The 10,812-nt window shown below is 39.1% G+C and overlaps 2 protein-coding genes and 1 long non-coding RNA gene across 3 annotated transcripts in view; 2 read left to right on the forward strand and 1 right to left on the reverse strand.

Moving 5' to 3' along the window:
• LOC111814684 (nucleoside diphosphate kinase 7-like) overlaps positions 1–4,731 on the reverse strand; it is a 39,789-nt gene extending 35,058 nt beyond the window's left edge. Inside the window, exon 1 of the mRNA XM_023708650.1 lies at positions 4,338–4,731. Coding sequence (XP_023564418.1) covers positions 4,338–4,340 — 3 coding nt within the window. The 5' untranslated portion in view covers positions 4,341–4,731. The remainder of the gene's footprint in view (positions 1–4,337) is intronic.
• Positions 4,732–4,832: 101 nt separating this feature from the next.
• On the forward strand, positions 4,833–6,185 carry LOC111814685. The gene is made up of 2 exons (XR_002819600.1): positions 4,833–4,931; positions 6,150–6,185. It is a non-coding gene; the product is annotated as an uncharacterized LOC111814685 (long non-coding RNA).
• A 3,203-nt stretch (positions 6,186–9,388) lies between these two features.
• Positions 9,389–10,812, forward strand: part of Blzf1 (basic leucine zipper nuclear factor 1) — a 20,225-nt gene continuing 18,801 nt past the window's right edge. The window contains exons 1-2 of the mRNA XM_023708645.1: positions 9,389–9,508; positions 10,161–10,348. Of these exons, the coding sequence (XP_023564413.1) occupies positions 9,389–9,508; positions 10,161–10,348 (308 nt within the window). The remainder of the gene's footprint in view (positions 9,509–10,160; positions 10,349–10,812) is intronic.

Raw genomic sequence — 10,812 nt, forward strand, 5'->3', positions numbered from 1 at the left:
AGGCATGCACCTCATACCTAGCAAATTCTGTTCTTTATTTCATAATCTGAAATTATCCATGGAAGCTCTTCTAAGGTGACTTTCAACCTTGAGACATATGCATAGCTACTTCAAAAGTTTAGTCTAATCCATATGGAACATAGCTGAAAATCTTTAAAATCCTTTTATATTAAGAATTCATATGAGGTATCATTATTCAAATAAACCCTAGATTTTATAAAATAATTTTCCTATTTCTTTGTTAGTCAGTGAGCCTTAGATTTATGCTTTCTTTTCATGATACATAAAATGCCCTGATGAGTCTAATACTAGATATGCTACCACTAGAGAATCTGTTTTTTATCTTAAACAACATGTATGAAGACATACTAGACTACAGCTTGTTATCCGCTTCGTAAGACAAAAGTGGTTCTAGAATCTGTGACCAGAACCTAAATCTGGTCCTAGAAGCCATAAGTGTAACAAGTTAGATGTAAAGAGAAGCTGATCACGGCAGTCAGGAGCCATGCCAAGGGAGCAAACAGCTCCATCCTCGGCTGCTTATAAAGAGACCATCAATCTTTGTCACTGTGCATGTGCCAGTAGTTGGACAGAAGGGACACCTATTTCTCCTTTGTAAAAGGCCTATTCTTTCTTATAAAGGATTGACAGCAAAAGGTATAGGAATGAGATCTGCATGCAGAAAGAAACAAAAATTTTATTCTAGACAATTTCAGGCTTTTATGAAATGCAAAGCTTTTTCTGCCACACAGTAAGAACACTGTCACCAAGTTAAAAGGGGAATAAGATAAAACTGCATGCCTTGATACAGGTATTTCATTTATTTTGCCTTTTAGGGTACATAATGATCAAATTATATTTTGTCCTTAAATCAAGATACACAAACTTAAATATGGCATGATTTCTCTTACATGCCAAAATATAAGTAAAGACCAAATAAAAGGCAAAGAATAGGAAATAGGGAGATTTATCTCTTGCTGAAGGGAAGAGGAACAAAAGACTGTAGAGTGGGTGAGGAGAGTAAAAAAGAATTAAGATGTGTTATGTACATGCACCAATTCTCCATGAGGAAAGAAATTATGTATTGTAAAACTGTACCAATAAAAAAAAAAAACTAAGTGATTGTGTGAAATCTCTAAGAGAGGTTTCTTGTTTGGTACTTATGTTAATTAAATGCCTGTCCCAGAAAGGGAGTGTGAAACCCCAGACTGTCCTATTTTGAAGTGATCACTTTCTTACTCACTAACTCTCATTCCTAACATCTGCCAACAATCCACTGCCAGAGCCAGCACCATGCTGTTTAGACTCATAGCCTACAAAATTATGAGTTAAATAAATCTTTTTTTATAAAAAGAATTAAACTGTGTCTTGAATTTCATAAATCATGAAATGACTGACATATATTGGACATAACAATTCAGTATATGTACCATATAAATGGAATTTAAAACAAAACTTTACCCTTAGTATATTTAATAAAATATGCTAACTTTTTATTTTATGTCTTCTTTCTTGATGCTACTACATGCCACAAACTGATTTCATGCCAGAGTACAGTTATGGGTCCCAATCTAGACTGAGAAACACTGCTATATATGTAGGTACATGTGGTCTGTCCTCTGCTACCTTTCCAAACCATAGCTCATGTCATTCTCTACCACTAAAGCCATCCCTTACCACTCCCCCATTCAGATTCTCTCCCTTCCTACATTCAACAATGAATTTCTAAAGTGCCAAGTTGTTTTCTGACTCAGGGCTTTTGATCTCAGTCATCCTGCCTGAAATGCTCTCTCAGATCTTTGTACTTTATATCACTAAGGTCTTGATACAAAAGTCCCTTACTCAGAAGAGCCTTCATGGGCTGCCCCATTTTCCAGCCAGGAAAAGTGCTAAAGGTGAGTAGAAAGAAACTATAAAAAAAAAGTAAGGGGGACAGGGGCAGAGTTCACTGTATTTAGCATTGCAGGGAAGTCTTTATTCCATTGCACAGGTCAATAATTCTAACAATTGCAGGTGCATTCCATTTACTTCATGATGACTTTTTTAATTACTCTAATTAATATGCAAGGACTCCACCTTCCAATCTCCTCAGATACCTTGAATTCTCTCAGGCCACTTAGCACATTTTTAAAATTTTATATTCATTTGGCAAATAGTTAAAAAGCTTAACACGATCTAAGCAGCAGCAATGTACAAAATAAACATTCCTCTAACAGTTCAACAGTTTCGTAAGCGTAGCAGATCTATAAGCCAGTAATTTCAACTGAATGAGGCAAATATAGTATGAAAGATATGAATTGGTGACAGAAACAAAAGTGAACAGTCGGTCAATATTCTTTGAAAAGAGGGGAGAATTATAGAAGAGGTACATGAGAATAGAAAAGAGACTTAGCAAAGAAGAAGTGAGGGAGGAAAGAGACAACAGTTAAAAGAGGGGCATAGGGAGGAGTGGTTATGATCAAAGCACACTATATGCATATATGATAATCTCACAATGAGACCCATTATCTTGTACAATTAACATGCACTAACAACTATAATTAAATAAAGCCCTAAATGAGTCAAGTCCCTGAAGCTTACTGGTCATTTAAAACTAAGGCAAAAACCCTGGGCCTGATGCTGCACTAGGGAAGTGTAATCCCAGCACTAGGGAAGCCAAGACAAGAGGATCACTATAAATTCGAACTGCACAGCCAGACCCAGTACCAAACAAATAAATAAATAATTTTTAAAAAAACTAAGGCAAAACCAGTGAAAATGAAAATGAATGACCATAAACCTCAAGCGCTAACAAAGCTCTTAGAAATTTATGAGTAACTTCACTGAAGATGTTAGCTTTTTGTTGTTTGCAGTATTGGGGATTGAACCCAGGGGGTCTCATGTGTTATGAAAGTACTCTACCACTGAGAGAAAGCCAGCTAACAGACATTTGAAGATTTTAAAAAAGGAAGAAGTTAATAAATGTAAAAAAGATACTATGATTTCAAGCAGTTTACTGAAAGAATGGATTGGGCAAAAACTGAGTAACTATAGATTGATGACATACTTTTGTTTTATTTAATTTTCATAAAATGTATGGCTTGAGCACTCAAGAAACTACAGAGGAAAAGGCTGAAAGCACAGGAATGAAAAAAATAATGAGATCAAGAGTAAACATGGATGGAATATCTTATAACAATGCTTTCTGTACATTAGATACATGAAAGTAAAGAACGTAAATATATGGGACATGAGGCTGAAGAAACTGCCTACCAGATTCTGTCATCTGTTTGGAAAGAGAGAAAGGAGAGGAGAAGGAACTGGGTTTGTAAAGTGAGGTTTGAAAAGATACCTACAGGAAATGGACAGAGATAGACTGAGGTAACAACAGAAAAAAAAAAAAATCAAACAGTAATGGGAAGGAAAGGGTAATGGGTAGAGGGTCTACTGCTAAATTAGTAACTATACCCATCTGAGAAAATGGATCTTGCTATCCTCCAGTTTATTTTCCTTCGTGTTGAAAAGATGAGGTGATACCATGAATTAACTAGAACCTCGGTGTTCTCAGTGCGTAAATTAAAATCGCTTACTAGCCTTATTAAAAATATAAACAAAGAGACCCGTTTCTCTTCCTTCAGAATTTCTGGCCATGATTGCTCAAGCAAGTGAATTCCAGAAGCTCTGTTTGATACTGAGATATTAGGATTAAAAAGCAGGGACTTCTGCCACTCAGAGGATGAGATAGGAAGATTCCAAGTTTAAGTCCCACCAGAGCAACTTCGGTAGACCTTGTCTCAAAATATAAAATAGTGAGACCTGGAGAAGTGGTTCAGTGGTGAAGTGTCCCTAATACAATCCTCAGTACTAAGGTCCTGGTCAGGAGTGTAGAGCACGGACCTCGAAGGTAATCAGTTGACCAGAAGTCGACAGACCTCTGTTGATAAACGGCCCTTACACAGGTGAGAGAATGCTCCACCACTGAGGCAAACAAAGACCCCCTAGATTCAGTGTGCAGACGGGCATCTGTACACACGGCCACTCGGTCTTATAGAAAGCTTGAAAAAAAAAACTCAAAAGATGAATACTGCAAACATTACACTTATTCGAAATAATGTGTCTCTTTAGGTTCTCAGACTGGATGTCTTACCCCTTTACTTTCTGTCACCCTGCTCTTGAGGCTTGGTAGCATCAAAGTGGACTCTAGGGTGCTGCCAGAGTCAGGGAGAGCAAGACCACAGGAGTGCAGGGTGACTGGAAGAAGGACCCCGGCGCCTCCGGATGCCCACCGCCCGAGACCGAGAACGCGTCCGGATGCCCACGCCCCAGAGCGCCCGGTCGGACTCCCCACCAGCACTCACCATCGTTTCAGGATTTTAGCTCTGGGCCCGAGGTACCTGGACCACGCATTGGTTGCTATGGCAACCGAGTTCCGCCCGCGGCAGCACGGCGCGGGCCAGGCCGCCTCACCACCCCTCGGTCTCCAGTGGCTGAGAGTCACTTCAGATCCGCCCATTCAATGTGCAGGCCCGCCTCGTCTCGGTGTCGCCAAGGACTACAGGACACCGCCTTCCGGTGCCAGCGTCTCCACTTCTGTTCTGTTGACAGGTGACCCGGAAATGTAAGCGAATAGGCGGGAAGCCTCCAAATATTGCTGGGTTTCAAATGTTTAAATAAGTATCTGTTCACTCTGCACTTGCTGAGGTACACACGCCTTGTACCGTGTTACTCCCGCTTAAACGCACCACGGAACGAGTATCTTCTGGGCTCGGAACCGCGTTCCGGAAGCGAACCCCTGAGGGACCGGAAGTGACCGTGAACGCGGCTAAGCGTCCGGAAACGCTGGCGCGTAGCTTTCTGGGTAGGCGAGGACTAGGCGGAGTCAACTGGGTGACAACTAGGCGCAGAGCCTGTGAAGGAAGCCAACGGAAGCAGGGCGGATAGGAATCTTACAGGTAAGTCCTCGACAGATTTCTTTAACTCGGGGGAGGCGGTATTGGGAAGGAGCCGACGGAGCTCCTTGCCCATTATCTTTGGGTTTAGGGAAAGATTGTTCGGGGAAGGCTTCCTCAGACAGAACTTTAGATCCGACTTCCTAGGACGACGAAGGTTGATGGGCAGCTCGGTCTTCACCCGTAGCTGTCACACGCGAAGCCCACCCCACCCTTCTTGGGACTTGGAACCTTTCTTCCCACTTGGAAGTGTGGGACGGACTTCACTATGGTCCGACATGGCGTCAGCATCCTCCAACCCAGCGTCTTTGGAAAGGACGCCTGTTCAAAGCCAGAAACCATAGGTGAAGGAGGATTTGTGGCTGTTGAGGAAGTGAGTCACTGGGACTCCGTGCTGAACCGTGCAGAGACGGAGAGTGATCAGGGTTTTGTGGTGAAGCCACTTGTCCTGCAGTGGACAGTCCATCGTGTTACAATATCACCTTCTTTCCCTAGTCCTCCGGGAAAATTGAGTCTGCCGTGTAAGATCATGCGTTTATTTCTCAAAGTGTACATTCAATGTGTTTCCCTTTTCACTCTTATGACGATAGTTTTTAAAATTTTTATTAGTAGATGTTTGCAGTACATAGTGGCTATAGTCATCGTAGGGAGTTGGTACCTGTACATAACACGTGTTAATTTTTACCACTCTTTTCCCATCCTTAACTCCTCCTTCAGGTCTCTTGTCTCCTTCTCATTTACCATTTTAATTTTATCGCCAAAATAAAGTATAAATTAAGTTGTCTCCAATATCTTTGTCTCTTGTTAAACATCAGGAGCGCCAGCCTCCCTGATATAAATATATATAGAGAAAATTGTGTCAGTGTTAACCAAGAGTTATTACTTGTAAGTTCTTGTCATGACAATGATACATAAGCCCCTACAGTAACCTCAATGTTATTTCTTAGCTAAAATTTAAGCTATACCTCTTACAACTTAGAATGTAGTGGTAAGCATGGTGAACCAGGGTATTTAAAAGTGAATCTTGTCTGACTTTGTTGAGATCCTTGGTAGAGTTAACAGTACCACCTATGAGAAGAGAATATAAAGAACACTACCCTTTCTAAATGCATAGGTACCAAAGGCAGGAGCAATTAAAATATCATAACATTTTTGAAATAGAAGCATTCATTAAAGGTGTTCACATGATACCATGTTAATTCTTTTATTATACATTTCTAGGTTTTTCTGTGGAAGTCTTGGTGAACATTTTTAATTTAAAAAAATGACTACTCTTACAAGTTTGGAAACCAAAGGTAAGTGTTCTTCTTTTGATGATAATTGTTTTCTTGTATCCTTTTTTAAAAAAGAGAATACAAAATGGTAAAAAGGAAAAAGATAATTGTTTTAAAGCATGAAATTTATGATGACATAAAGAAGGAATGTTTGCTCCTGATTAAATCACATAGGTTTCTGGAAAGTCATTTGTGTTTAGATCTCTTCACACTTATTCTGTAGTGCAGTGTTTGTTTTAGTAAATCAGTGTTTTTTATTAGATAACTACTCATTTTTAAGCATTTGGTGTAAAAACATTTTTATACTTGTATTTCCTTTCTACTGGAAGATCAAAAGATTAAATAAACTTTCTCAAGATTTAAATTGATGAATAAACAACTAAGAAGTATCAAAGAGCTTTCAGTTTGCTAGGGCTGCTTTAACAGTATACCTCAAACTCAATGGCTTAAACAACAGAAATTTATTGTCCCATGTCTCTGAAAGTTAGGAGTCCAATGTCTAAGTAGGAGGAAGCCATACTATCTTTGAAAGGATTATAAAAACATTTAGCCACCTTCTAACTTCTGGTGTGCTGGGAATCTTTGGTGCACCCTAAGTGGTAGGTACACCACTCTGATCTCTTATCTTTCTGTTCACACAGCATCTCCCTTTGAGAACAAACATCTCTCTGTTGTTTTCTCCATTGTATAAGGACAGCAATTATATTAGGTAATTGAATCACCCTACTCCATATGATTGGAAGATATAATAGACTTCAACATAAGAAAGTTTGAGGGATGCAATTCCACCTTTAGTAGTTAACTGTATTCAGCACTCACTTTTTTAGTATTGTGTTGCTTTTCTTCTCTGTAATATTTAATGTTATTGATTATTACCTACCTTTGAAACACTTTCTTTTCATGATTTCTGTGGCTGATTTTTATTGTCAGTCTACTTCAGTATCCAATGCAGTAATTTACATCTGGCTATTTAAATTACCATTTTTAAGTTAAAAATTCAATTCTCAATCTCAAATGTTTGATAACCAAATTTTATATTTTTATTTGTGCAGAAAAATTATTTTGGATAGTGGTGCTCTAACTATATTTTATTTTAATTTTTCAGCAATGGTACATATTGAACCTAGGGCCATGTACAAGTGTGTTAGCACTGAGCTACATTCCCAGCACCTTATATCTTCTTATTCAGCTCCTTCTTCTGTTTTGTCTTTTAACATAATGTTTTTCAGCCTCTTTCTCTTCTGCTTTCATAATGTACAGTAATACTTCAGTTCACAGACACCTGTTGGCAAACATATTTGATTGACAAACAGAATCATTTGGCAGAAGTTTGCTTCCATTCATAAACTTCCCATCGGATGACAAACACAATCACAGCCATCTTTTCCACGCAGAACAAATACAGCCATTTTCCCCCAAATCATAAATTAAGTTTTCAAACTGAGGTGCCACTGTGCTAGCCAGCTTGCATCACTGGGACATAATACCTGGCATATGAATTTTAAAGAAGCTTACTTTGTCTCGTGATTCTAGAGGTTTCAGTCCATGGTTGGCTGACTCCAACATAAAAATATGGCAGAAAGTGTAGTGGAAGCAAACTGCCCAACTCATGACTACCAGGAAGCACAGAGAAAGAAAAAGAGCCAGATAAGGTCCCCAAGAACATTCCCTCAGTGACCCACTCAGATACCAAGAAATGTGCTTTACTAACCTCCTGGGTACCTCTCAAGTCATTCAAGTTGGCATTCATTATTAACCATCACACAGAGCTTCAATAATTGATTACCTACAGGAACAACTTCCAAATCTATCAATAGCCCAGATCTCTTGTAATTCAGACCCATATATAATCTTCTCTTAAATATAGGCAACAGTCTTAACATGCCTCAAAGTGAACTCCTCTTGACTTACTGTATGCTTTGAGTAGAATTTCTGCAGGCCAGACCCTTCAGTGAGAGATAGAAAATATTTTTGAGCAGTACACTTTGCAGTAGGTAGACATCATACAGCAAACTTTTTTAAAGAAGTTTGAAAACTAGGAAATAAGAAAGCAAGAGCATGTTAATAAACCTTTAATTGAATTTAATACAACTGTGCAACAGTGTTATTATTAGTAAGGTTTTATAGTAGTAAGCAAATCATAGTCTAATAAAAGCAATAAACTGAGGGATTGGGCAATATAAGCAAGTAGAGGGTAACTAAAATGAAAGCAGCTAGTGTGATGCTTGGCAGAAAAAAAATCTTAATACAATATTATGACTGATGATTGAAAATTTATTATTGCAAGGTCTCTGAGATTAAAATCATTTGTTACTGTTTCTAATAAGTACTAGAGGTATTAAGCATTTTCTTGTACATTAGTTCCTTAATCTTAATTATCCCTAACAAGGAAGATAACCCAATTATTAGTTCTATTCTTACTTAATATAATGTCAGCTATTACTATTGAACAAAAGATACTTGTGTTGGCTAATGTTATGGCTTATACATGTCCCCACCCTTGCATGTTCTTAGGTGGGGAGTTGCCAACTGCCCGGATTAGGATGTGCAAATGTGGATTAAGAGTATAGATAATGAAAACCCTCCCCTGGGAATGGTTGGCACCAATCAATATGCTTGTTCCCTGGATGGAATACACTGGTACCTTGGTTTGTGAACTTGATTCTTTACACAGTTCTGATCACAAATGAAGTTGCACAAAAATTGAATCAAACTCTTTGGTTAGATTCAGTATTGACCTATGAGGAAATTTGATTCAGTTCTCATCCAGATTGGTTTGTGACTAGAACTTTGGAAAGAATTGTTTGTTAACCAAGATACCACTATGTAAGGGGACAGGAAGAAAGCAGGCTGCTGTTGCTGCTACTGCTGCCACCACTGCCACTTCTTCTGTTTATGCTACAAGCTGGCTTCTGCTTACCACACCATGGACTATTTCTTCTCTGAAATGCTCCTCTGCCATACTACCCTGATTTGGAACCAGTTGACTGTGGAATGAAACCTCTATAAACTGTGAGCCAAAATAAACCCTCCTTTAACTTGTGGGTGTCAGGTATTTTGTCTCAGCAGCAAGAGCATAACTAAGACAGATTTTGGTACCAGAAAAGTTGGGTTTGAAATTATGTGGCTGTGTGGTTCAGGAACCTTTGGAGTTGGCTTGCAGAAAGAGTTTGGAAAGATTTAGAGATGCTGGATGAAGTAGCAAGCCCTGGAATGCTTTCAGCTGAACTTGATGGGAGATTCTGGTCAGAGCTTAGAAGACCAAAAACTGATATTAGTGCATCTGGCAAAGATAAGACTCAGGAGGTATCAATTAGGAACAAGGACTGCAGTGGCTGTTGGACTCCAGGCCATGTGTGTTACACTTTGACAGAAAATCTGTCTGCATTTGGCTCTAGTTTAGAGACTTTGCCTGAGACTGAATTAAGGGCAGAAGACTAATTAATCTAGCTGAAGAAATTTCAAGACAGTCTAATGTTGAAGCAGTGACATAGCTGCTGTCGGTATCTTTTAACCGCATCTGTTTTAAGAATCAAGAGCAAAAGGGCTATGAGAATGATTTAAAACATTTTGAGTGTGGCCAACAAGAAAATTCAGTTTAAAGTTGCAGACTGCAAAGGCAGAATGGAGGAGAACTTGATTGTTGAAAATATTAATAATAAAAAGCCAAGCATTTAGGAAGAAACAATAGAAAAGATCACTTTAGGGCATGATAAGAACTAGAAGAATTCCACCATTTGTAGTCTAAAAATGCCAAGGTGAAAGACTTTGCTTTGAGAAAAGAGCCCCAGGTCACAATATTCCAATAGTTGGCAGCCTAAAGAATTTGTTCCTAGAGATTGGTTCACAGTGCTCAGCAATCCAGGCACTCAACCCCTAGAGCCAAGAGAGAAGGAAACCTGGCTGCTACATCAGCCAGAAGCAGACCTTGCCATCATCTATGTGGTGCTGGTTTTAGGTACATGCAGGATGCAAGGATAATGGGATTAAGAAGGCTTCTACTCAGACTTCAGGAGGTTTGGGAAGCCACACGGGTGGCACTGACTGGGCAATGTATGAAGCTCTGAATGTGAAGCAGAGATGTAACATAGGCCAGAGAAAATTAGAGAAGGCAGAAACATGGACACCTGAGGAAGGATGCAAGGAGTAAGCAGAGTGAGCAAAAAGAGTGAATCCATACAAGCTATAACTACCAGCAGTGCCATAGGACCAGGGCCACCCAAGAAGCCCTTTGGAGTTTACATCTTGCCACAGATTACACTGGATACTGGATGTGGAACAACAGGATTTTGTTTGCCCTTCTGGGCTTTGGTCTTGCTTTGGTCCCATTCCTTTCTCTCACCTTATTTGTATCTTTTGGAAGGGAAATGTTTATCGTTTGCCATTGTGTTTAACTTTCTTTTCATTCATACAGGAGCTTATAGGTAAGAGTTTACCTTAAATATCAGAGGAGACTGGAATTGGATTTTCTGGCAATGCTGGAACTATTAGGATTTCCACAACTCTTTGTTTTTCCCATAATTTTATTGAGAAACAAATAGCAATGAGACAGTTTCAAACCAAATTGGTAGGACAGTTTCAATAATTAACACATTGCATACATTCTTCCT

The sequence above is a fragment of the Octodon degus genome, unplaced genomic scaffold (assembly GCF_000260255.1).
Source record: "Octodon degus isolate 3935 unplaced genomic scaffold, OctDeg1.0 scaffold00423, whole genome shotgun sequence".
Classification (NCBI taxonomy): Eukaryota; Metazoa; Chordata; class Mammalia; order Rodentia; family Octodontidae; genus Octodon; species Octodon degus.